Source organism: Somniosus microcephalus, chromosome 7 (assembly GCF_052327205.1).
Source record: "Somniosus microcephalus isolate GS21.2 chromosome 7, FLI_Smic_1.0, whole genome shotgun sequence".
In the NCBI taxonomy this organism is placed as follows: domain Eukaryota; kingdom Metazoa; phylum Chordata; class Chondrichthyes; order Squaliformes; family Somniosidae; genus Somniosus; species Somniosus microcephalus.
In genome coordinates, this window is record NC_140993.1 from 17,275,963 (window position 1) to 17,302,246 (window position 26,284).

The 26,284-nt window shown below is 45.9% G+C and overlaps 1 protein-coding gene across 4 annotated transcripts in view; it reads left to right on the forward strand.

Moving 5' to 3' along the window:
* The window catches only part of mtdha (metadherin a), a 91,349-nt gene that overhangs the window by 5,922 nt on the left and 59,143 nt on the right, over positions 1-26,284 (forward strand). For all 4 annotated transcript variants that reach the window (XM_085992270.1, XM_085992272.1, XM_085992269.1 and 1 more), the window contains exon 2: positions 18,051-18,152. In XM_085992270.1, the coding sequence (XP_085848396.1) occupies positions 18,051-18,152 (102 nt within the window). The remainder of the gene's footprint in view (positions 1-18,050; positions 18,153-26,284) is intronic.

Below are 26,284 nucleotides of genomic sequence, written 5' to 3' on the forward strand. Positions count from 1 at the left end.
GCACTTGTACAGGAGCCCCGGTTACACGGCACTTGTACAGGAGTCCCGGTTACACGGCACTTGTACAGGAGTCCCGGTTACACGGCACTTGTACAGGAGTCCCGGTTACACGGCCACAGGTGCAGGAACCCCGGTTACACGGCCACTAATATATAGTAAAACTTACCTGAACCTGCTCCTGAATTTTGCCGGTTAAGAGAGATATTTTAGGTGCTGGTTAAAAGGGAGTTTCCTGTATTTGGTCATTACCACATTGCTGTTTGTGGGAGCTTGCTGTGTGCAAAATTGTCTGCTATGTTTCCAACATTACAACAGTGACTCCACTTCAAAAAGTAGTTCATTGACTGTAAAGCGCTTTTGGGACATCCAGTGGTCGTGAAAGGCGCTATATAAATGTCTTTCCTCTTTCTATTCTGCTCCTGTTTTCTTGATGCACTCTGAACTGTTGATCTGGGATTACTTGTCTACAACCATTGAATATTTTACACAATCTGAAATGGTTCCTCCTTAACCATTAAAACTGTGAAACTTTAATCCCTCTCAACTTTCTTCATAATTCAACCTTTTACATTTGTGTTTTTTGTATCCTTTCGAACTGTATCCTAATGACCATGACTGAGCGCCGAGTTCTCGGTTTGAGCTAACCAGTGTATTATAGAGCTTTAGCATAACAGGTGTAGACTTGGACTCGAATGTTTTTAGACCTATATCCTAGTATGCTATTGGTGTTTTATAGCATTGCCACACTGAAAGTTGAGTCTACTTTTACATAAGAGTTTACAGCCCAGGAACGGACCATTCGGCCCAGCTGCTCTCTCTCGATGTTTATGCTCCACACGAGCCTCCTCCCACCTTACTTTGTCTAACCCCTTCTATTTCTTGCTTCCTCATGTACTTATCTAGCCTTCCCTTAGATGCATCTATACTATTTGCCTCAACTACGCCATGTGGTAGCAAGTTCCACATTCCCACCACGCTCTCTGGGTAAAGTAGTTTCTCCTGAATTCCCTGTTGGTTTTATTGGTGACTATCTTATAGTTAGGGCCCCTAGTTTTGGTCTCCACAAGTGGAAAGGTCCTCTACAACTACCCTATCGAACCCCTTGGTAATTTTAACGACTTCTATCAAGTCATTTCAATTACAATTATGTGAACAGTGCAGCACTAAAGGAGGCCATTCAGCCCATCGAGTCTGGGCTGGCTCTTTCGAAGAGCAATCCAGTTAGTCCCACTCCCCCGCCCCCTTTCCCCATATCCCTGCCATTGTTTCTCCTTCCAGTATTTATCCAATTCCCTTTTGAAGGCTACTATTAAATCTGTGTCCACCACCCTATCAGGCAGCGCATTCCAAATCCTAACCACTCGCTGTGTAAAAAAGTTTTCCCTCATGTCACCTCTGGTTCTTTTACCAATCACCTTAAATCTGTGCCCTCTGGTTATCGACCCTTCAGCCACTGGAAACCGTTTCTCTTTATTTTTCTATCTAAACCCTTCATGATTTGAAAACCTCCATCAAATCTCCTCTTAGCCTTCTCTGCTCCAAGGAGAACAACCCCAGCTTCTCCAGTCTCCCCCCGTAACTGAAGTCCCTCATCCCTGGAACCATTCTAGGAAATCTCTTCTGTACCCTCTCCAAAGCCTTTACATCCTTCCTAAAGTGTGGAGAATTGGACACAATACTCCTGCTGTGGATACAGTAAGTCCCAGGATAATGGCACAATCATTGATTTGTCAAATATGCTTTGTTGCATTTTTGACACGTTTATTTAAAAAAAAACTCAACTGTTGGTTCAACAGTTCTTTCGCATTTCTCATTACATATGGCAATTCAACTCCGAGCTGATCCTGAGTGAAATGAGTTTCTACAATTAGTTCCCGTGGGTGGGGTGAGCTAAATTAGCGGTCTCATTCTGGGCTCAAAATGGCTGGTATTAGAAATTGTCACATTCATTCATTCAGCTGTAAGTCTCTTCTGAGGCTGGGGTTAAAGACCATTGTTGGGGTAAAATGGAAGGGATTTCTCTGAGCCAGAAGGTTGAGACTCCAGAGACTTGAGCAGTATATTTTGTTTTCACAAGGGAGCAGAAGAACATAAGAAATAGGAGCAGGAGTCGGCCATACAGCCCCTCGAGCCCGCTCCGCCATTCAATAAGATCATGGCTGATCATCGACCTCAACTCCACTTTCCCGCCCGATCTCCATATCCCTTGATTCCCCGAGAGTCCAAAAATCTGTAATGTAGCCTCATTCATTCTTTTAGAGCGAGAGTGTTGTGTTTTACCTTGGTTCAACCGTAACTGCCCAATCCTACCTCTTCCCAGCCTGCTTCCAAGTCGGGTAAATGCAACAGAAGACAGCCGGTCTCAGCAGTGCCTTGCCTCCTGACTCCCCAAAGCTTTTCCACCATCTACAAGGCACAAGTCAGGAGTGTGATGAAATACTCTCCACTTGCCTGGATGAGTGCAGCTCCAACAACACTCAAGAAGCTCGACACCATCCAGGACAAAGCAGCCTGCTTGATTGGCACCCCATCCACCACCTTCAACATTCACTCCCTCCACCACCGGCGTACCGTGGCTGCAGTGTGTACCATCTACAAGATGCACTGCAGCAACTCGCCAAGGCTTCTTCGGCAGCACCTCCCAAACCCGTGACCTCCACCACCTAGAAGCACAAGGGCAGCAGGCGCATGGGAACTCCACCACCTCCAAGTTTCCCTCCAAATCACACACCATCCTGACTTGGAAATATATCGGCCGTTCCTTCATCGTCGCTGGATCAAAATCCTGGAACTCCCTCCCTAACAGTCCTGGGGAGCACCTTCACCACACGGACTGCAGCGGTTCAAGAAGGTGGCTTACCACCAGCTTCTCGAGGGCAACAAATACTGGCCTTGCCAGCGATGCCCACATCCCAGGAATGGATTTAAAAAAGAGTCTCATTGTCACATTTGTCATTACCCATGTTGCGAGAGGGCAATGTCATTGGGTAGTAGGTGGGCAGGAATGTGCGGCTACAGGCTTTATTCCCCATAACTGTGTACACAAAATGGCCACTAACTTACTAGAAAAAAGAAAAACTATTCCACTTGTTTTTTTAACTTTTTTTCTACAGATTGGCAGCAAAAGATGACATTTAGAGCGAGAGTATTGTGTTTTACCTTGGTTCACCTGTAACTGCCCAATCTAACAGGACTAGACAGACTAGATGCAGGAAGGATGTTCCCGATGGTCGGGGAGTCCAGAACCAGGGGTCACAGTCTAAGGATAAGGGGTAAGCCATTTAGGACAGGGATGAGGAGGAATTTCTTCACCCAGAGAGTGGTGAACCTGTGGAATTCTCTACCACAAGGCAGTGGAGGCCAATTCATTAAATATATTCAAGATGGAGTTAGATATATTTCTTAAGGCTAAAGGGATCAAGGGATATGGAGAGAAGGCAGGGACAGGGTACTGAATTTGGATGATCAGCCATGATCTCATTGAATGACAGAGTAGGCTCGAGGGGCCGAATGGCCTACTCCTGCTCCTATCTTCTATGTTTCTATACTCTGAATGGAAGTAGGCTTGGTGCTGTGGAAGAGCAGCGGGATTTGGGAGTACAGTTTAGTGTTCTATTCATCTCATTTTAATATTTTTATATATGTAAAATATCTGTTCACAGCAGGTTGGAGTATACGCTATTTTATAAGGACAGTAGCATTCTAGCATGTAGCTACAATTAATTGTTTTGTTAAAGTGCAACAGTGTGTAACTTAGTGTGTCTTTTTAAGGGCAAGCAGTGTAATTGTTGCTTCCTCGGTGATTAGATGCTGATTGCTGTTTGAAGATTCTTAGATCGTTAAAGGTTGCACTGGAGTTTTTTAATGGATACTTCAAAAAAAATAATGTATGCTCTCTCTTTCTAAATGGACTCCCAAAGTCAATTGGAAGGTCTGGTTTGCCTTCCTTGGGTCAATTAGAGGCTACTTGCTGCTAATAGACCCTCAGTTCAATTCGAGAGCAGACTGTAGCACAAGGGTTGGTAACCACAGCACACCGATTTAAGGTCATTGGCAAAAGGACCAGAGGAGATAAAAGGAAAGAATCGCACTGCACAGAAGGAGATCTTTCAGCCCATCATGCCTGTCGGCTCTTTGAAAGAGCGATCCAGTTAGTCCCACTCCCCCGCTCTTTCCTCAGATAAGGGGATTTTTTTTTTTTTAAGCAGTGCATTTATAATCTGGAACACACTGCCTGAAAGGGTGGGGGAAGCAGATTCAATAGTAACTTTCAAAAGGGAATTTGATATATACAGGAAACTTTCGTTTAACCGGAGGTTAAATGTCCGGAAAGCTCTACCTACCGGCAAAATTCAGGAGCCGTTTCCTATAAGTTTTTTTTACTTCTCGTTGCTTTTTTTTTCCAGTCAGGCTCTGCAAGGTCTAGCTGAAGCTGTTGCTTAGCTACAGAGACGCTTTTAAGCTGCGGCCGACTGTTTTGAAGCTGTTGCTAAGCAACAGGGTTTGTTGATTCACTCGGAGCTCAAAAGCTCCGTATGTTTTAACATTAGCGCTGGTTTCTACGGCAGTTGTGATGGTGCGGCACCAGCTCAGTCCCGTCAGTGCCGGATACCAGAAAGTTTCCTGTACTTGAAAAGGAAAAAAATTGCAGGGCTATGGGGAAAGAGCGGGACGAATTGGAGAGCTTTTTCAAAGAGCCGGCACAGGCAGGATGGGTCGAAAGTCCACCTGCTGTGCTGTAAGAACTCCAGTAACAGGCTGTGCAACAAAACCAGTTGATGTTTCAATCGTATTCCCCAGTAGAACGCTACATCCCACGATGGTGGCGGCACAATGGGTGGAATTCCTGTTGCTGTTTTCTTTTGTACTTGACAGTTTCAAAGTGAAGTGTTTCAATATTTCATTAAATAAATGTTGAGGTTTTGCTCTTTGTATTTAATCCAGTAATTACATCAACTACCCATTGTAATAGATACATTAATGTTATGCCTCACCTATCGTAAAGGAAGAATGACTTGAATTTATATAGATGCCCTAACTAATCTTCCAAAGTTCTCTCGATTCAAGAACAGTTCCTTTTAGATTAGAAAATTGCGTCTGTCTCTCTGCTATTTAAGAATGGTGAGAGAGGGCAGCCAGGAAATTATAGACCAGTTAACCTCATATCTGTTGTCAGGAAGTTTACTAGAGTCTATAAGGATAGGGTGACTGAACACCTTTAAAGTTTCAGCTGATCAGAGCGAGCCAGCATGGATTTGTAAAAGGTCAGTTATGTCTGACGAACCTGATTGAATTTTTTGAAGAGGTGACTAAATTACTGGACAGGGGAATGTCTATGCATGTTATTTATATGAATTTCCGGAAGGCACTGGATAAACTCCCTCATACGAGACTGTTAATTAAGGTTGAAGCCCATGGAATTGAAGGAAAATTATCGAGTTGGTCAGGAGATTGGCTGAGCGGCAGGAGACAGAGAGTAGGGATAATGGACAGGTACTCTAATTGGCAGGGTGTGACTAGTGGTGTCCCGCAGGGATCTGTGTTGGGGCCTCAACTATTCACCGTATTTATTAACGACTTAGATGATGGGATAGAAAGCCACATATCCAAATTTGCCGATGACACAAAGATAGGCAGCATTGTAGGCAGTGTAGAAAGCATAAAATTACACAGGGATATTGATAGATTAAGTGAGTGTGCAAAACTGTGGCAAATGGATTTCAATATAGGCAAATGTGAGGTCATCCACTTTGGAGCTAAAAAGCATAGAACAGGGTACTTTCTAAATGGTGCAAAGCTAAAAACAGTGGAGGTCCAAAGAGACTTGGGGGTCTAGGTACATAGATCATTCAAATATCCTGAACAGAAGATAATCAAAAAGGCTAATAGAATGCTGGCCTTTATATCTAGAGGACTAAAATACAAGGGGGTAGAAGTTATGCTGCAGCTGTACAAAACCCTGGGTAGACCACACCTGGAGCACTGGGAGCAGTTCTGGGCACCACACCTTAGGAAGGATATATTGGCCTTGGAGGGAGTGCAGCGTAGGTTTACCAGAATGATACCCGGACTCCAGGGGTTAAATGACAAGTCTAGATTACACATATTAGGGTTGTCTTCCCTAGAATTTAGAAGGATAAGGGGTGATTTGATCGAAGTTTTCAAGATATTCAGGGGAACAGGTAGGGTAGATAGAGAGAAACTATTTCCACTGGTTGGGGATTCTAGGACTAGGGGGCAGAGTCTAAAAATTAGAGCCAGACCTTTCAGGAGTGAAATTAGGAAACACTTCTACACACAAAGGACAGTAGATATTTAAACTCTATTCCGCAAACAGCAATTGATGCTCGATCAATTGTTCATTTAAAATCTGATAGATAGATTTTTGTTAACCAAAGGTATTAAGGGATCAGGGCCAAAGGCGGATGATAAGTGACAGGTAACATTCGTGCCACAGAAGTGCCAGGCAACGACTATCTCCAACAAGCGAGAGTCTAACCACCGCCCCTTGACGTTCAATGGCATTACCATTGCCGATTCCCCCAATATCAACATCCTGGGGGTCACCATTGACCAGGAAGTTAACTGGACCAGCCACATAAATACTGTGGCAACAAGAGCAGGTGAGAGGCTAGGTATTCTGTGGCGAGTGTCTCACCTCCTGACTCCCCAAAGCCTTTCCACCATCTACAAGGCACAAGTAAGGAGTGTGATGGAATACTCTCCACTTGCCTGGATGAGCGCAGCTCCAACAACACTCAATAAGCTCGACACCATCCAGGACAAAGCAGCCTGCTTGATTGGCACCCCATCCACCACCTTAAACATTCACTCCCTCCACCACCGGCGTACCGTGGCTGCAGTGTGTACCGTCTACAAGATGCACTGCAGCAATTCACCAAGGCTTCTTCGGCAGCACCTCCGAAACCCGCGACCTCTTCCACCTAGAAGGACAAGGGCAGCAGGCGCATGGGAACACTACCACCTCCAAGCCACACACCATCCTGAGTTAGAAGTATATTGCTGATCCTTCATCATCGCTGGGTCAAAATCCTGGAACTCCCTACCTAACAGCACTGTGGGAGCACCTTCACCACACGGACTGCAGCGGTTCAAGGCAGCGGCTCACCACCACCTTCTCGAGGGCAATTAGGGATGGACAATAAATGCTGGCCTTGCCAGCGACGCCCACATCCCATAAAACAAATTTTTAAAAAAAATATGGCGTTAGGTCGCAGATCAGCCTTGATTTCATTGAATGGCGGAACTGGATTAAGGGGCTAAATGGCCTACTGCTGTTCCTATAGAGCGCCTTTCATGACCACCGGACGTCCCAAAGCACTTTACAGCCAATCAAGTACTTTAGAAGTGTTGTCACTGTTGTAATGAAGGAAATGCGGCAGCCAATTTGTGCACAGCAAGCTCCCACAAACAGCAATGTGACAATGACCAGATAATCTGTTTTAGTGATGTTGATTCAGGGATAAATATTGGCCCAGGAGACACAGGATAACTCCCTGCTCCTCTTCAAAATAGTGCCACGGTATCTTTTACGTCCACCTGAGAGCAGACTGGTCCTCGGTTTAACGTTTCATCCGAAAGACGGCACCTCCGACAGTGCAGCACTCCCTCAGTACTGCACTGGGATTGTCAGATTAGATTTTGGTGCTCAAGCCTCTGGAATGAGACTTGAACCCACGACCTTCTGACTCCGAGGCGAGCGTGCTACCCACTGGGCCACGGCTGACACTTAAGTAAGCCTATAAGTGCTGTGATGAGTTAATCCTTTTAAAGTAAACTGTCCTGTATGTAAATTACTGCGGATTAAGGACAAGGACCAGTGTGGATAATCTCAATGCTGTCGAACGGTCACTCTTCAATCATGCCTGTCTCAAATATAAAGCAAATATCTCGTGTTTTTTATCCAAGTTTTTGTGTGAAATGAGGAACTGGTCCCCTCACAGAGAGGATGTGATTTTAGTATAGGTCTAGAGGGATTGTTGTCAGAATTAGCAGATGATGCCAAAATAGGAGATTTAGTTAATTCTGTACAAGACCAAAGAAAACTACAGGGGGTATTGGTAAGGGGGGGGAATGGGCTAAAAAGTGGCAGATGGAATTTAATGTCATTTGGTGTGAGGTGGTAAATTTTGGTTTAAAAAGTGGCAGTAGTAATTATACCAGTCGCTGAAGGTAAGCATGCAGGTGCAGCAGGCGGTTAAGAAGGCCAATGGTATGTTGGCCTTCATAGCGAGAGGGTTTGAGTACAGGAACAAGGATGTCTTGCTGCAGCTGTACAGGGCCTTGGTGAGACCACATCTTGAGTATTGTGTGCGGTTTTGGTCGCCTTATCTGAGGAAGGATGTTCTTGCCATGGAGGCAGGGCAGCGAAGATTCACCAGACTGATACCTGGGCTGGCAGGAATGATTTATGAGGAGAGATTGGGTCGACTGGGCTTATACTCGCTGGAGTTTAGAAGAATGAGGGGGGATCTCATCGAAACTTATAAAATTCTAACGGGACTAGACAGACTAGATGCTGGAAGGATGTTCCCGATGGCTGGGGAGTCCAGAACCAGGGGTCACAGTCTAAGGATAAGGGGTAAGCCATTTAGGACTGAGATGAGGAGGAATTTCTTCACCCAGAGAGTGGTGAACCTGTGGAATTCTCTACCACAGAAGGCAGTGGAGGCCAATTCATTAAATATATTCAAGAAGGAGTTAGATATATTTCTTAAGGCTAAAGGGATCAAGGGATATGGGGAGAAGGCAGGGACAGGGTACTGAATTTGGATGATCAGCCATGATCTCATTGAATGGGAGTAGGCTCGAGGGGCCGAATGGCCTACTCCTGCTCCTATCTTCTATGTTTCTATACTCTGAATGGAAGTAGGCTTGGTGAATGGAAGTAGGCTTGGTGCTGTGGAAGAGCAGCGGGATTTGGGAGTACAGTTTAATGGGACATTAAAGGTAGCACCTCAGGTTGATACGGTCGTTTTATTTAAAACCAAGCTAATGGAATCCAAGGTTTTATCGCGAGGTACAGAATAAAGGGGGTAATGAGGTTACATAAAACATTGCTAGGTCCTCAGTTAGAGTTATGTGTGCAGTATTGGGCTTCACACTATAGGAAGGATATTGAGCCGTTCGAGAAGATACAATGTAGGTTCACTAGAACGCTGCCTGAAAGAAAGAAAGACTTGGATTTCTGTGGCGCCTTTCATGACCTCGGGACGTCCCAAAGCACTTTAATGCTAATGAAGTACTTTTGAAGTGTGGTCACTGCTGTAATGTAGGACATGCGACTGCCAATTTGTGCACAGCAAGCTCCCACAAACACCATAGAGTCATAGAGTTTTACAGCACAGAAAGAGGCCCTTCGGCCCATCGTGTCCGTGCCGCCCATCCATCCCTGTCCAGTCTAATCCCATTTTCCAGCATTTGGTCCATAGCCTTGTATGCAATGGCATTTCAAGTGCCCATCCAAATGCTTCTTGAATGTTGTGAGGGTTCCTGCCTCTACCACCCTTTCAGGCATTGAGTTCCACATTCCAACCACCCTCTGGGTGAAAAAGTTCCTCCTCAAATCCCCTCTAAATCTCCTGCCCCTTACCCTGAATCTATGCCCCCTTGTTATTGACCCCCCTACTAAGGGGAAAAGTTCCTTTCTATCTACCCTATCTATGCCCCTCATCATTTTGTACACCTCAATCAGGTCCCCCCTCAGCCTTCTTTGCTCCAAGGAAAACAACCCCAGCCTGTCCAGCCTCTCTTCATAGCTGAGGCGCTCCATCCCAGGTAACCTCCTGGTGAATCTTCTCTGCACCCTCTCCAAAGCAATCACATCCTTCCTATAGTGAGGCGACCAGAACTGCACACAGTACTCCAGCTGTGGCCTCACCAGCGTTTTGTACAGCTCCATCATAACCTCCCTGCTCTTATATTCTATGCCTCGGCTAATGAAGGCAAGTATCCCAAATGCCTTTTTAACCACCTTATCTACCTGTTCCGCTGCCTTCAGGGATCTATGTACATGTACACCAAGGTCCCTCTGTACTTCCTAGGGTCCTACCACTCATTGTGTATTCCCTTACCTTATTTGTCCGTCCAAAATGCATCACCTCGCACTTTTCAGGGTTAAATTCCATTTGCCACTTTTCTGCCCATCTGACCAACCCGTTTATATCGTCCTGTAGCCTGAGGCTTTCCTCCTCGCAATTTACCACCCCACCAATTTTCGTGTCATCTGCGAACTTACTGATCATACCTTTTACATTCTCATCCAAGTCATTTATGTAGATCACAAACAACAAGGGACCCAGCACCGATCCCTGAGGTACCCCACTGGACACAGGCTTCCAGTCACAAAAGCAACCTTCGACCATCACCCTCTGCCTCCTGCCACTCAGCCAGTTTAGGATCCAAGGCACCCTGGATCCCATGGGCTCTTACCTTCTTGACCAGTCTCCTATGCGGGACTTTGTCAAAAGCTTTACTGAAGTCCATGTAAACCACATCCACAGCATTTCCCTCATCCACCCCCCTAGTCACCCCCTCGAAAAATTCAATCAGATTTGTCAGACATGATTTACCCTTGACAAAGCCATGCTGACTATCCCCGATTAATCCTTGCCTCTCCCAAGTGGAGACTAATTTTGTCCCTCAGAATTTTTTCCAATAATTTCCCTACCACAGATGTTACGCTCACTGGCCTGTAATTCCCTGGTTTATCCCTGCTACCCTTCTTGAATAATGGTACTACGTTAGCTGTTCTCCAGTCCTCTGGTACATCCCCTGTGGCCAGAGAGGTTCTGAAAATTTGTGTCAGAGCCCCTGCAATCTCCTCCTTTGCCTCCCACAGCAGCCTGGGATACATCTCGTCCGGGCCTGGGGATTTATCCACTTTTTGGCCTGCTAAAACCGCTAGCACCTCCTCCCTCTCGATGCTAATATGTTCAAGTATGTCACAGTCCCCTTGCCCGATTTCTATGTCTGCATCGACTTTCTCCATAGTGAACACAGATGCAAAAAATTCATTTAAAACCCCGCCTACATCATCTGGCTCTACACACAGATTGCCACTTTGGTCCCTAATGGGCCCTACCCTTTCCCTGGTTATCCTCTTGCCCTTAATATACTTATAAAACATCTTAGGATTTTCCTTTATTTTGCTCGCCAGTGTTATTTCATGGCCCCTCCTCGCCCTCCTAATTTCTTTTTTAAGTATGCCCCTGCACTTTTTATACTCCTCTAGGGCTTCTTCCGTCTTTAGTAACTGCCAAAAGCCCCCCTTTTATTTCTAATGCATTTTTGTATATCCCTTGTCATCCAAGGTTCCCTTTGCTTGTTGGTCCCACCCTTGACCTTTACAGGAACATGTTGGCGTTGTACTCTCTCTATTTCCCTTCTGAAAGTCTCCCACTGTTTTGATGTGGATTTTCCTATAAGTAGCTGCTCCCAGTCCACTTTGGCCAGATCCTGCCTTATCATATTAAAATCAGCCTTCCCCCAATTTAGAACCCTTATTTCCGGGCCGTCTTTGTCTTTTTCCATGACCACCTTAAATCTCACCGAATTATGGTCACTGTCGCCAAAATGCTCTCCTACTGACACTTCCACCACTTGCCCAGCTACGTTCCCCAGAATTAGGTCCAGTACCGCCCCCTCTCTTGTAGGACTTTCTACATGTTGGCTCAAAAAGCTCTCCTGGATGCACTTTAAGAATTCTGCACCCTCTAAGCCTTTCACACTCTGACTATCCCAATTTATATTGGGGAAGTTGAAATCCCCCACTATTATTACCCTATTATTTTCGCACTTTTCTGAGATTTGCCTACACATCTGTTCCTCTATCTCCCCCTGACTGGGGGCCTATAGTACACTCCCAGCAAAGTGCTTGCCCCCTTTTTGTTTTTAAGTTCTACCCATATGGCCTCATTAGAGGAACCCGCTAATATATCATCCCTCCTTACAGCAGTAATTGACTCCTTAATTAATACTGCAACACCTCCTCCCCTTTTACACCCCCCTCTGTCTCGCCTGAAGATTCTATACCCCGGAATATTGAGCTGCCAGTCCTGACCCTCCCTCAACCATGTCTCCGTGATGGCAACAATATCGTACTCCCATGTGTTCAACAACAACTTCAGTTCATCCACCTTATTTGCAAGACTCCTTGCATTAAAATAAATGCCTTCCAGCCCTGCCATATTCTCTTTTGCCTTCACATATTTGCTCTGCCTTCCCAGCTGACTTGTTTTTCCCTCTGTATTTGGCTGTAAATCACCCCCTACTATAGCTCCACTCTGTACCCCACCCCCCTGCCAAGTTAGTTTAAACCCCCCCCCAGCAGTGCTAGCAAACCTCCCCGCAAGGATATTGGTTCCCCTCTGGTTCAGGTGTAAACCGTCCGACTTGTACAAGTCCCACCTTTCCCAGAAGCAGATCAATGTGATCATGACCAGATAATCTCTGTTCTGTTGATTGAGGGATCAATATTGGCCAGGACTATAGGGGAACCAAGTTAGACTCGAGGGATATGGGAATCGGGTGGCAAAGTGGAGTTGAGGTCGAAGATCAGCCATGATCTTATTGAATGGCTCGAAGGGCCGTATGGCCTACTCCTGCTCAGAATTCTTGTGTATGCTCTTATGTACGCCGGGGATAACTTCCCTGCTCTCTTTCAAAATCGTGCCATGGAATCATTTACATCCACCCGAGAGGGCAGATGGGGCCTCGGTTTAACGTCTCATCCGAAAGGCGGCACCTCAGAACTGCACTGGAGTGTCCGCCTGGATTTTTGTACTCCAACCTCTGGGGTGGGACTTGAAGCACAGCCTTCTGACTCCGAGGCGAGAGTGCTACCCACTGAGCCACTGGCTGGTATAAGGAAATACAAATACAACAAACGAGTTGGGGTGAAATGGGGCTTTTTTTTTGTTCTAGTGATGCAGATTATGGAAGTAATGTGATAGAAGTGTTTGTTTAAAATTCTGAAAGGAATTGAGAGGCTGGACAGAAGCCGAGTATTTGCTGTGGGTGAAGTGTCAAGAATGTGGAGTCAGAGATTTAGGACAGCGAGCAAGAGACATTTCTTTGTGCATGGAGTTGAGGTTGTGTAATTCCAGGATTAGTGGTTGAGGCAGAAACTATTGCAACATTCAAGATTAAATTGGATAGGTGGATGAAGGAAAATGGGATCTGTGAATAGGTTGGGTTAATGTGATTTGGGCCACTTGCTCCAAGAGGAGGGCAAACACCAACATAGACAAGGTTGGGCCGAATGACCTGTCTGTGTGTTGGAACTTCGATGTAAGGCAAAAACAGGAAGGCAGATTATTATTTGAATGGTAATAGATTGGGAGAAGGGGAAGTGCAACGAGACCTGGGTGTCCTTGTGCACCAGTTGCTGAAGGTAAGCATGCAGGTGCAGCAGGCGGTTAAGAAGGCAAATGGTATGTTGGCCTGCACAACGAGAGGATTAGAGTATAAGAACAAGGATGTCTTGCTGCAGTTGTACAGGGCCTTGGTGAGACCACACCTTGAGTATTGTGTGCAGTTTTGGTCGCCTTATCTGAGGAAGGACGTTCTTGCCATGGAAGGAGTGCAGCGAAGATTCACCAGGCTGATACCTGGGATGGCAGGAATGACGTATGAGGAGAGATTGTGTCGATTGGGCTTATACTCACTGGAGTTTAGAAGATTGAGAGGGGATCTCATCGAAACCTATAAAATTCTGTCAGGTCTGGACAGACTAGATGCAGGAAGGATGTTTCTGATGGCCGGGGAGTCCAGAACCAGGGGTCATAGTCTAAGGATAAGGGGTAAGCCATTTAGGACTGAAATGAGGAGGAATTTCTTCACCCAGAGAGTGGTGAACCTGTGGAATTCTCTGCCACAGAGGGCGGTGGAGGCCAGTTCATTAAATATATTCAAGAAAGAGTTAGATATATTTCTTAAGGCTAAAGGGATCAAGGGATATGGGGAGAAGGCAGGGACAGGATACTGAATTTGGATGATCAGCCATGATCTCATTGAATGGCGGAGCAGGCTCGAGGGGCCGAATGGCCTACTCCTGCTCCTGTCTTCTATGTTTCTATGTTAAACCTGCTGGCTATTTGATCTTCCTTTCTGGTTATAACAGTTCTTCGAAGGAAAATGGCTTATTGTGAATTGAAAATTTCCCCAACCATTCCTTGATGTTCTCCTTCCCGAACCCCTCAACAGAAGTGACATCATGGTAGTTTTATCTTTGCAATAGCAAAATTTAAATTTGTCAGTCGAGTAGACTTTTGGTAACGGTCTAATACAGGGAATAAAATAGGCGACCCACAGTCGATGTGGCATGTTTTCCTTTTTGGTATTTTACATTATGACATGTATTAAGTCTTGTTGATATATATTTGGGTTTTGATCTAAATAAGTGATATCGTTCTAAATCAGTGTCAGCTGTGGCTCAGTGGGCAGCACCCTCGCCTCGGAGTCAGGAGGTTGTGGGTTCAAGTCCCACTCCAGAGACTTGAGCACACAAATCTAGGCTGTCACTCCAGTGCAGTGCTGAGGGAATGCTGCTGCTTCTTAGGCAGTCCCTCAGAACCGAGGATGACTTGCTTCCACACTAAAAATGAGTTCTCGGGTGACTGATGAGTCCAATGTGGGACCTACAGTTTCTCTTGCTGTTGGGGTTGTCCATGAGGGTCCTGACGTTCCAGGCCCCGAACTGCTGCACTGTCGGAGGTGCCGTCTTTCGGATGAGACGTTCAACCGAGGCCCTGTCTGCTCTCTCAGGTGGACGTAAAAGATCCCATGGCCACTATTTTGAAGAAGAGCAGGGGAGTTATCCCCAGTGTCCTGGCCAATATTTATCCCTCAATCGACATCACTAAAACAGATTAACAACAGAAAATGCTGGAAAAACTCAGCAGGTCAGGCAACATCCGTGGAGAGAAATTAGAGTCAACGTTTCGGGTCGAAACCCTTTTTCAAAACATTTCGACGCGAAACGTTGACTCTAATTCCTCTCCACGGATGTTGCCTGACCTGCTGAGTTTTTCCAGCATTTTCTGTTGTTATTTCGGATTTCTAGCATCTGCAGTATTTTGCTATCGTACTAAAAACAGATTATCTGGTCATTATCACATTGCTGTCTGTGGGAGCTTGCTGTGCGCAAATTGGCTGCCGCGTTTCCCACATTACAACAGTGACTCCACTTCAGAAATACTTCATTGGCTGTAAAGCGCTTTGAGACTTCCTGAGATCGTGAAAGGCGCTATATAAATGTAAGTCTTTCTTTCTAAATAAGGTAACGTTAAATAAATAGAGATGTAAAACAAGCCATAGAAAGAAATTCATAAGATCAATAATCTTGTTAACTTATTTATTCCCTTAAAATTTTGACCCAGCTTATCTGAAGGTACTGCTGCTTGCTGGGCTGGGTCAACAGTCCTTCAGTACCTCACCCCAGTGAGTGACAGCAGGCTATTCAACCATGGGTGGCATTACAGTTGAGCTTGATCCTGCTATCGCCCGACTTCACCAACAACAACTTGTATTTTTATAGTGCCTTTAATGCAGTAAAACGTCCCACGGCGCTTCACAGGAGTGTTATCAAACAAAATTTGACACCGAGCCACATAAGGAGATAATAGGGCAGGTTGGTCAAAGGGATATGTTTTTTAAAGCGCGTCTTAAAGGAGGAAAGGGAGGCGGAGAGGTTTAGGGAGGGAATTCCAGAGCTTAGGGCCTCGGCAGCTGAAGGCACGGCCACCAATGGTGGAGAAATCGGGGATGCTGAAGAGGCCAGAATTGGAGGAGCGCAGAGATCCAGGAGGGTTGTGGGGCTGGAGGAGACGGGAAGGGGTGAGGCCATGGAGGAATTTGAAAACCAGGATGAGAATTTTATAATCGAGGCGTTGCTTAATTGGGAGCCAATGTAGGTCAGCGAGCACAGGGGTGATGGGTGAACGGGGCTTGGTGCGAGTTAGGACATGGGCAGTAGAGTTTTGGATGACCTCAAGGTTATGGAGGATAGAAGGTGAACGTAAAAGATCCCATGGCTCTATTTCGAAGAGGAGCAGGGGATTTTTCCCCGGTGTCCTGGCCGGCCAGGAGTGTGTTGAAATAGTTAAGTCTGGCGCTAACAAAGGCATGGATGAGGGTTTCGGCAGCGGATGAGCGGGGACGGAGTTGGGTGATGTTACGGGGGTGGAAATGGGCGGTCTTGGTGATGGCGCGGTTATGTGGTCAGAAGCTCATCTCGGGGTCACATATGACCCCAAGGTTGTCAACAGTCTGGTTCAGCCTCCGACAGTTTGCAGGGCGAGGGATGGAGTCGGTGTCTAGGGAACGGAGTTTGTGGCGGGGACTGAAGACAATGGCTTCAGTCTTGGTCTTCTGCCTATACACACACTTTCCAGCATGAAAGAAAGCCCTTGGTTTTTAACCCTCCCTCGCTAAGGGGCAATGAGGGCAATTCTCGCACCCCACCTGCTCTATTGACAAACTCAGCAGAGAGCAGGGATTGAGCCTGAGCCCCTCTGGCTCGTGTGGGTTAGTTTTACGGTGGGTGCTGCCGTTACACCACAGACCGTTGGAGAGATCATTTTGCCACTCCATATTGGAGTATAACAAAATTGACAAAGCACCTCTGTCCCTTGGACAGGTATTAGATGATGTGTTGGTAATCCCAGTTCCGTTCTAATTATAGCTTGGCTTGATGCAGTTGAAGCTTCTGTATAAGTTGTAGCCACAGAGTATATTTTCATTATGGGTTTGATTTCATTGGCCTAGAAATTCAGTGGGCCTTGCGGCCACTTAGTGCCTAAAGAGGTCTTTTGCGCTGGCGGGGTGGTAGCGCGGAAATTGAGTGCAGCGGTATTGGCGGCGGTAGCCGTTAGCGCTGCGCCGGGACTGATGACGTCATCGGTGTGCGCGGTGGCCCGTAACGCCCCGAAACCGCGCCGATCCCCATATTTATTTGCAGCCGCCTCCTCCGAAGCGGGCGCAAACAGCGACCAGAAAACGGGGCCGTCCTGCTGCCGTAGTGGGGCGCTTTAAGGCGGCAGGTGCGGCCGGCCGCTTTTTCGGCGACCGCCTGCCCGCACCTCCTCCACCCCCCCCCCCCCCCCCCCCCCCCCGGCATTGCCGGCTGGTTTCCGTGGAGCCCGGCACTTCTCCGTTGTGCCGGGCTCTTTTGCCGGCACTCGCGATCGGGGCTCCGGCCGTTGCAGGCACCTCCCCCTTAAGAGAGGGAGGAGGCCTGCAGCACCGCAGCCTGCCGCCCCGCATCGGGTGGCGCTGCGGCAACTAGCGCGCCGATATTCAGTTGCAGCACCCCAAACGGAGGCGGGCACACCCTGGTATAGCGCCCGCTTCCGAATTGGGGCGCAGAAGACAAATATACGGCGTGCGCTAATGCCACCCCGCCCAGCGCTAACTTTTGGGCGCGAGCGAGCTGCCCGCGCCCAAGTGAATTTCTAGGCCATTGTCTTTCCGTGAGAGTCCTGATTGTTTTGTGGAATTATTTACCTCCCAAAACTCGCAACCTCTACCACCTAGAAGGACAAGGGCAGCAGGCGCATGGGAACACCACCACCTCCAAGTCGCACACCATCCTGACTTGGAAATATATCGGCTGTTCCTTCATCATCGCTGGGTCAAAATGCTGGAACTCCCTCCCTAACAGCGCCGTGGGAGTACCTTCACCACACGGACTGCAGCGGTTCAAGGAGGCTCACCACCACCTTCTTGAGCAATTAGGGATGGGCAATAAATGCTGGCGCCCACATCCCAGGAATGAATAAATTTAAAAAAAATGTAAGTTGAATAATTTGGTTGAGAAATACTTATCCCAGGAATATTCACAGTATGTTGTGTCCTGGACGAGCAGTTACTATGGGTTTTTGCCATTTTTAATTTTAGAAGGGAGTGTTCTGTTTGAACTGTTTCTTCCACTGGCACAGAAAGATTGAAAAGTAAACATCGCTTGACTTGTATTAACCTCCGTGCAGAATCTAACTGCAATACACTCACGTTTGGTTATTGATTTCCAGAAATCACAGCCGAATGGACGTGCAGGAGCCGAACCATTGGAAGATGAGATTCTTCAGTTATTTGTAAAGCAACAACTGGACGCTGAGAGGAAAACTGAGAAGGTTGGTTGGTTTTGTGTGTGCCAGATAACTTTTGACTTTCAAGTACTGTATAGTGTGTGTAAGCTCATACCAATCCTGAACGAGCTGTCTCAAATCGGCAACTGCTGATTAAAGTAATTGGTAGAAGGATTAGAGGGGAGTCGAGAACATTTTTCACCCAGAGGGTGGTGGGGGCCTGGAACTCACTGCCTGAAAGGGTGGGAGAGGCAGAAACCCTCATCACATTTAAAAAGTACTTGGATATGCACTTGAAGTGCTGTAACCTATAGGGCTACGGACCAAGAGCTGGAAAGTGGGATTAGGCTGGAGAGCTCTGTCGGCCGGCACAGACATTATGGGCCGAATGGCCTCCTTCTGTGCCGTAAATTACTGCTACGCGACAACAATTTGCATTTATGTTCTTTAAAAATAAAAACTTCCCCAAGAGTTTCCGAGGCGTATTCAAAAAATGTTCTATGCAGGTGTGGATTAACTTCAGCTGCATGAGGTATTTGTAAATAACGGAAAGATTGAGCGTGAATGAGTCTTTCCATCCGCATGAACCGCAGTGGTTCGAAAGGGTAGCTCACCACAATCTTCTTGGGGCAACTAGGGAATGGGCAATAAATACCAGCCTTGCCAGCAATGCCCACAACACGAAAATGAATTTTTTTAAAAACTAACGGTATTTGCAAGTTGAAATCCTTCATTAGATTTTTTTATTAAATGTTGTTTCTGATTTGTTGTTAGACCAGTTCATCCGTGCTTGTGTAATGTTTTAAAATGCCCAATTAAATTTGAATACGCTATCATTCAAATCGGCTGGTATGGTACTGTTGGAGACCTGAGCAGGTGCGTGCTATTAATATGGCTACACAGTGTAGTGGTGGGGCATTATTGCATAAATTGCAGCCAGAACTAATATTTAGTTGAAAGAAAGACTTGCATTTAAATCGCACCTTTCATGACCTCCGGATGCCCCAAAGCGCTTTAAAGCCAATGCTTTTGAAGAGCAGTCACTGTTGTAATATAGGAAACACAGCAGCCATTTTGCACACAGCAAGCTCCCACAAACAGCAATGTGATAATGACCAGATAATCTGTTTTTTTAAATTGATGTTGATTGAAGGATAAATATTGGCACTGGGGGTAGGTAACCCCCCTGCTTTTCTTAGGAATAGTGCACCTGAGAGAGCAGAGGAGGCTTCGGTTTAATGTCTCATCCAAAAGACGGCACCTCCGACAGTGCAACACTCTCTCAGTACTGCACTGGGAGTGTCCACCTCGATATTTGTGGGACTTGAACCCACAACCTCCTGACTCAGAGGCGAGGGTGCTACCCACTGAGCCATGGCTGACGCTCTTAAGGCTAATGTCAGAAGTGGGATATTAGCCTTTAGTGTCAGCTGTGGCTCAGGTTGGGGTCCAGAAAACCTGCAGTAGAATTTATAAGTGTGACCTATTTGTTCCTGTTAAAATATGGGAGGCCCACTTTTGGGGTAGATGTTGGAAGGGCAACCCCAGGTTCTGCCTCTACCTCGGAGCAGTGTAGGAAATCTTAGCAGCTGCTAACAGATTGAAGCCGCTCTCCTGCCCTGCTGTTTAGGTAGTGAAGCACTTTCAGTTTTACCCAACTGTACAAAGTTACCCCAGTACGGTTTCTCCAAAAAAAAAAAAGGCCTGGAACTTGTGGTGGGTAATAACAGCAAACGAACAGCGTTCGCTGTTGTTACCCCTTTGGAACTGACCGCAACTTCAGGATTTAGTGCTTGCGCACCCTAACGCGGAAATCCTGAAGTTGTGGTGAGTCATTCACTGCTCCGACACTGGCTGCACTGTGGCCCTCAACCCCCCTCCCCAATCTGTGTAATCGGGGAAAGTGACAAACTTGGGCTTTTCTGTGTTAATATCTCTGTGGCAAGAACATAAGAAATGAGAGCAGGAGTCGGCCATTCGGCCCCTCGAGCCTGCTCCACCATTCAGTAAGATCATGGCCAATCTGATCTTGGCCTCGACTCCACTTTCCTGCCCGCTCCCCATAACCCTCGACTCCCCTGTTTTTCAAATATCTGTCTATCTCCGCCTTGAATATATTCAGTGACCCAGCCTCCACAGCTCTCCGGGGTAGAGAATTCCAAAGATTCACGACCCTCTGAGAGAAGAAATTCCTCCTCATCTCCGTTTTAAATGGGCGACCCCTTATCCTGCGACTAGGCCCCCTAGTTCTAGATTCCCCCACGAGGGGAAACATCCTCCCTGCATCTACCCTGTCAATCCCCCTCAGAATCTTATGTTTCAATAAGATCACCTCTCATTCTTCTAAACTCCAATGAGTATAGGCCCAACCTGCTCAACCTTTCTTTATAAGACAACCCCTTCAACTCAGGAATCAACCCAGTGAACCTTCTCTGAACTGCCTCCAGTGCAAGTATATCCCTCCTTAAATAAGGAGACCAAAACTGTACGCAGTACTCCAGGTGTGGTCTCACCAGTGCCCTGTACAGTTGTAGCAAGACTTCCCTACTTTTATACTCCATCCCCCTTCCTAATTACAGGAAACTTTGTGTTATCCGGAGGCGAACCGTCCGGCAAGCTTGAGCCACCGGCAAAAGTCAGGAGCCGTTTTTTATTTTCTTTGCTTTTTTTGAACAGTCAAGCTCTGCAAGGTCTGTAGCTAAGCAACAGCTTCAGCTAGAGACGCTACAGAGACGCTTGCCGACTGTTTAGAGGCTGTTGCTAAGCAACAGGGTTTGTTGATTCATACAGAGATGAAAATCTCCGTATGTTTCAACATTACCTCTGGAGTGTCCGGCAGTTTGGAGGGAACGGCAGCAGCTCGGTCCCGTCGGTGCCGGATAGCACAAAGTTTCCTGTACTTGCTGTATCTGCATGCTAACTTTTTGTGTTTCATGTATGAGGACATCCAGATCCCTCTATACCGCAGCATTATGTAGTCTCTCTCCATTTAAATAATAATTTGCTTTTTTATTTTTCCTACCAAAGTGGAATACCAAAACATCCCATTAAAAGTTAGAACTTGTTGGATTAGGTGTAACTGAGTTTTTAAACAATGTATTCACTGCTAAGCAAACATTACGCTCTGGAAAACTAATTTAAATTTTGTGGAGTGTCAAATTATCCATTTTAATAAAAATTACAATTTTTAAGAAACTTAAAAAAAATATATATTTAAAAAAAAGTTTGTTCATCTATATTTCAAGTTTACCTTTTCCCCTTGTGAGAGCCCCAATCTTTGTTTTGCTCTCTAACACTTTTTAAAAAGTTAGAATCAAAGGAGCTTACTCACTTCCTGGTTCACCGTCTGTGAGAATTCGACATTGTGATTGGCTACTTTGACAGCTTGTTGACGTCACAGCAGCTCATGTTCGGGATTCCCCATTAACTTACACTGATCTCAACTGAACGTCAGAAAAACCGAATTTCTCACCACAGAGATGGTGAGATCTTTGCGCGAAGCTTACTTCGGGGCCAGCTGCGACTGCCTTCGCTTTGCAGCTGACCGCAACTTACGGGCCATAATCTTTATCAAAGCAACTTGGTTACACAAACTGCCACAGCTTAAGCAAGTGCAACTTTAACTTTTTTGTTTTCCTGATTTTTTTTTTAAAATTTTTTGTTCTAACAACTTCCTCAAACGTTGGACTCTGTAGCGGAGTGCTAAGTCCACCTGTTGCAGAGACATGGGGAAGACACGAGGGAGAAGCAGGCGGGCTGCAGCCAAATCTCGCTGCTGCCTCCTGCACTCTTCCTGATGCCAAACCCAGCATTAACTTTCATTAGGGAGGTTGTAATTGCTGTTGGGCAAGAATCCAATTGTACAGAACTTCCTTGGACCGCAAAAGGATGATCAACCTGCATAATGTGGTAAACCACTGTTTGTATTCCTGTTTGTCCTGTTTGTATTCCACTGTGTACATGCCTGGACATGCCTCGGCTGACTCCTCCCACAGGTCCTAGTATAAAGGTGACTGCTCCCCAGCCCTTAGTATCATGGACCGGTCGACCACGCGAGGCAGACCTCCATTCTGTTGTTAATAAAAGCCTTTGGTTACTCTTCTAACTCTCAGTCTTTTATGAGTAATTGATAGCGCATCAATAGTTGGAAAAAGACTGCAGTTGGGGCCTGGAGGAAGATTCGATTTTAGGTGAAGCAGGTGTTGCATAAATCTCTTATTTTCATTGAAAGGTCGCGGGAGGGCGAGGCTGCAGTGGTTCCTCCAGGTTGGCAATAGTTTCAGCTCTCGGCAGAGCGACTCCCAACCCTGCTGCCTCTCCCAGTGACGCTGCCTGTGTCCGCCCATCTCCCAATGCCGCACCCGCACCCATCGATGGCTTACAGAGACATGCGGAAGACAGAGATTTAAAAAAGATCAAGAATAAGGAAAGGAAAACTAAAAGAGCAAAGATCCAAGATTAGCATAGCACTGACAGAGAGAAATGAACAGTGGTTGAAGCAGACAGCATTGATGCATTTAAGGGAGGCTTGATACATACATGAGGGAGGAGGAAATCGAGGGATACGGGGGCAGGGTGGGAGGAGGCTGAATGGCCTGTTTGTGCTGTAGATTCTGTGTAATAGAAGTAGAAGGGAAAGCAAGTGAGAAATAAAGGTTGGTTGATCACCAAACGTTTGTCACTTCATAATTTTTACTATGACTTATTGTGGCATGATTGTATCCAAAATTTACAATGGCAAAGTTACAGATCTAATGTGCTAAGCAGAATGGGAACTACATGTAACTGGGCAACTTGTTCACACTCAATGAACATACGGAGCAAACTGCCACCTCGCAAAGTGAATATGGGGTTGGTTGAAGAGCCTGAACAGAAATTGGATCGATCACTGATTCACTGAAGAGCAGAGGAGTGTGGCTTGGTGTGGGACTTAGGGTCATGTATAGGCCAGAATGTTTAAGGAAGGCAGTGAGGAAACCGATAAAAGAAATAACTTGTATCGCATCTTATCGTGGCCTCTGGATTCTCAAGTACTTCACAACCAGCTAGTTTTACATACAAATTATGGAGTAGGCCACTCGGCCCCTCGAGCCTGCTCCGCCATTCAATAAGATCATGGCTGATCCGATTACTCCACATTCCCACCTACCCCTGATAACCTTTCACCCCCTTGCTTATCAAGAATCTATCTACCTCTGCCTTAAAAATATTCAAAGACTCTGCTTCCACCGCCCTCTGAGGAAGAGAGTTCCAAAGACCCACGACCCTCGGAAAATAGGTGACCCCTTATTTTTAAACAGTGACCCCTAGTTCTAGATTCTCCCACAAGAGACAACATCCTCTCCACATTCACCCTGTCAAGACCCCTCAGGATCTTATCACCTCTTACTCTTCTAAACTCCAACGGATACAAGCCTAGCCTGTCCAACCTTTCCTCATAAGACAACCCACCCATTACAGGTATTAGTCTAGTAAACCTTCTCTGAACTGCTTCCAACGCATTTACATCCTTCCTTAAATAAGGAGCCCAATACTGTACACAGTACTCCAGATGTGGTCTCGCCAATGCCCTGTATAACTGAAGCATAACCTTCCCGTGCAAGCGCAGGAGATGCTACACCTGCCCTTATACCTCCCCCTTTCCCACTGTCCAGGGCCTCAAACACCCCTTCTAGGTGAAACAGCGATTTAACTATACTTCTTGCAATCTCAATTCAATTCAATTTTATTTGTCATATATGCAGCAGACGTGTGTACTGCTCAATGAAATGTTGATTTTTACGTGTCCTCCCAATCTAGTATACTGTATCCGCTGCTCACGATGTGGTCTCCTCTGCATTGGGGAGACCAAACGCAGATTGGGTGACCCCTTTTGCGGAACACCTCCGTTCAGTCTGTAATGTGACTCCGAGCTTCCAGTCGCCTGTCATTTTAATTCACCACCCCATTCCCACTCTGACCTCACTGTCCTCGGGCTCTTGCATTGTCCCATGGAAACCCAGCGTAAGCTCAAGGAACAGCACCTCATCTTCCGATTAGGCACTTTACAGCCTTCCGGACTCAATATCAAGTTCAACAATTTCAGATCATAACCTCGGCCCCTATTACATTTTTGTATATATTTTTTATCCACACCTTTGTTTTGTGCCCTTCCCCCTTTTCTTCTCTCTCCCACATGGCAGCTGTCTCTCATTCTGCCAGAGCATTTCACACCTAATCTAGAGCCGTCTTTTGTCTCTCCACTAGTCCTATCACCATCTCGTCTGGTTTTGAATACCTCTTAATGTCTCTTCACTTCACTTCTCTTTTGTTCTCTCATCCCCATTTCCCAGCCCCCAAACTGGCCTTTTAATCTGTTTCATTTCCTGTGTTTTTTCAGTCCTGACGAAGGGTTTCGACCTGAAACGTTGACTGTTTCTCTCTCCACGGATGTTGCCTGACCTGAGTTTTTCCAGCATTTTCTGTTGTTATTTCAGATTTCCAGCATCCGCAGTATTTTGCTATCGTAAAGCATAACCTCCCTACTTTTGTATTCAATTCCCCTCGCAATAAATGGTAACATTGTATTAGCTTTCCTAATTACTTGCTGTACCTGCATACTAACCTTTTGCGATTCATGCACTAGGACAACCAGATCCCTCTGCATCTCAGAGCTCTGCAATCTCTCACCATTTAGATAATATGCTTTTTTATTCTTCCTGCTAAAATGGACAATTGCACATTTTCCCACATTATACTCCATTTGCCAGATCTTTGCCCTCTCACTTAACCTATCTATATCCCTTTGTAGCCTCCTTATGTCCTCTTCACAATTTACTTTCCTACCTATCTTTGTGTCATCAGCAAATTTAGCAACCATACCTTCGGTCCCTTCATCCAAGTCATTTATATAAATTGTAAAAAGTTGAGGTCCCAACACTGATCCCTGTGGCACACCACTCGTTACATCTTGCCAATCAGAAAATGACCTATTTATGCCTACTCTCTGTTTCCTGTTAGCTCGCCAATCTTCTATCCGTGCCAATATGTTACCCCCTACACCATGAGCTTTTATTTTCCGCAATAACCTTTGATGTGGCACCTTATCAAATGCCTTCTGGAAATCTAAGTACAGGAACCTTTGTGCTATCCGGCACCCACGGGACCGAGCTGCTGCCGTTGCCTCAAAACTGCCGTACTCTCCAGGGTTAATGTTGAGAGATACGGAGATTCTTATCTCCGTATTTGACAACAAACACTGTTGCTTAGCAACAGCTTCTAAACACTCGGGTGTGGCCTGCAAGCTCTGTAGCTGAAGCTGTTGCTATAGCTACAGACCTTGCACAGCTTGACTGTTCAAAGAAAGCAAAAAAAACAAACAAAAAGAATAAAAAAACGGCTGCTGATTTTTGCCGGTGGCTCCAGATTGCCGGATAGCTCACCTCCGGATAGCACAGTTTCCTGTACAGTACATCCACCGGTTCCCCTTTATCCACAGCATATGTTACTTCCTCAAAGAACTCCAATAAATTGGTTAAACATGATTTCTCTTTCACAAAACCATGTTGACTCTGCCTGATTACCTTGAACTTTTCTATAATGCCCCTGCTATAACATCTTTAATAATGGCTTCTAACATCTTCCCTATGACAGATGTTAAGCTAACTGGCCTGTAGTTTCCTACTTTCTGTCTCCCTCCCTTTTTGAATAAAGGAGTTACATTTGCTATTTTCCAATCTAATGGTACCTTCCCTGAATCTAGGGAATTTTGGAAAATTAAAACCAACGCATCAACTATCTCATTAGCCACTTCTTTTAAGACCCTAGGATGAAGTCCATCAGGACCTGGGGACTTGTCAGCCCGCAGCTCCAACAATTTGCTCAGTACCACTTCCCTGGTGATTCTAATCTTCTTGAGTTCCTCCCTCCCTTCCATTTCCTGATTTACAGCTATTTCTGGGATGTTACTTGTATCCTCTATAGTGAAGACCGATGCAAAGTACCTGTTCAATTCAACTGCCATCTCCTTATTTTCCATTATTAATTCCCCAGACTCACTTTTTATAGGACCAATGCTCACTTTAACTTTTCTTTCTTAAATATCTATAGAAACTCTTATTATCTGTTTTTATATTTCTAGCTAGCTTTCTCTCATCTTCTAATTTTTCTCTCCTTTATTAATCTTTGTCATTCTTTGG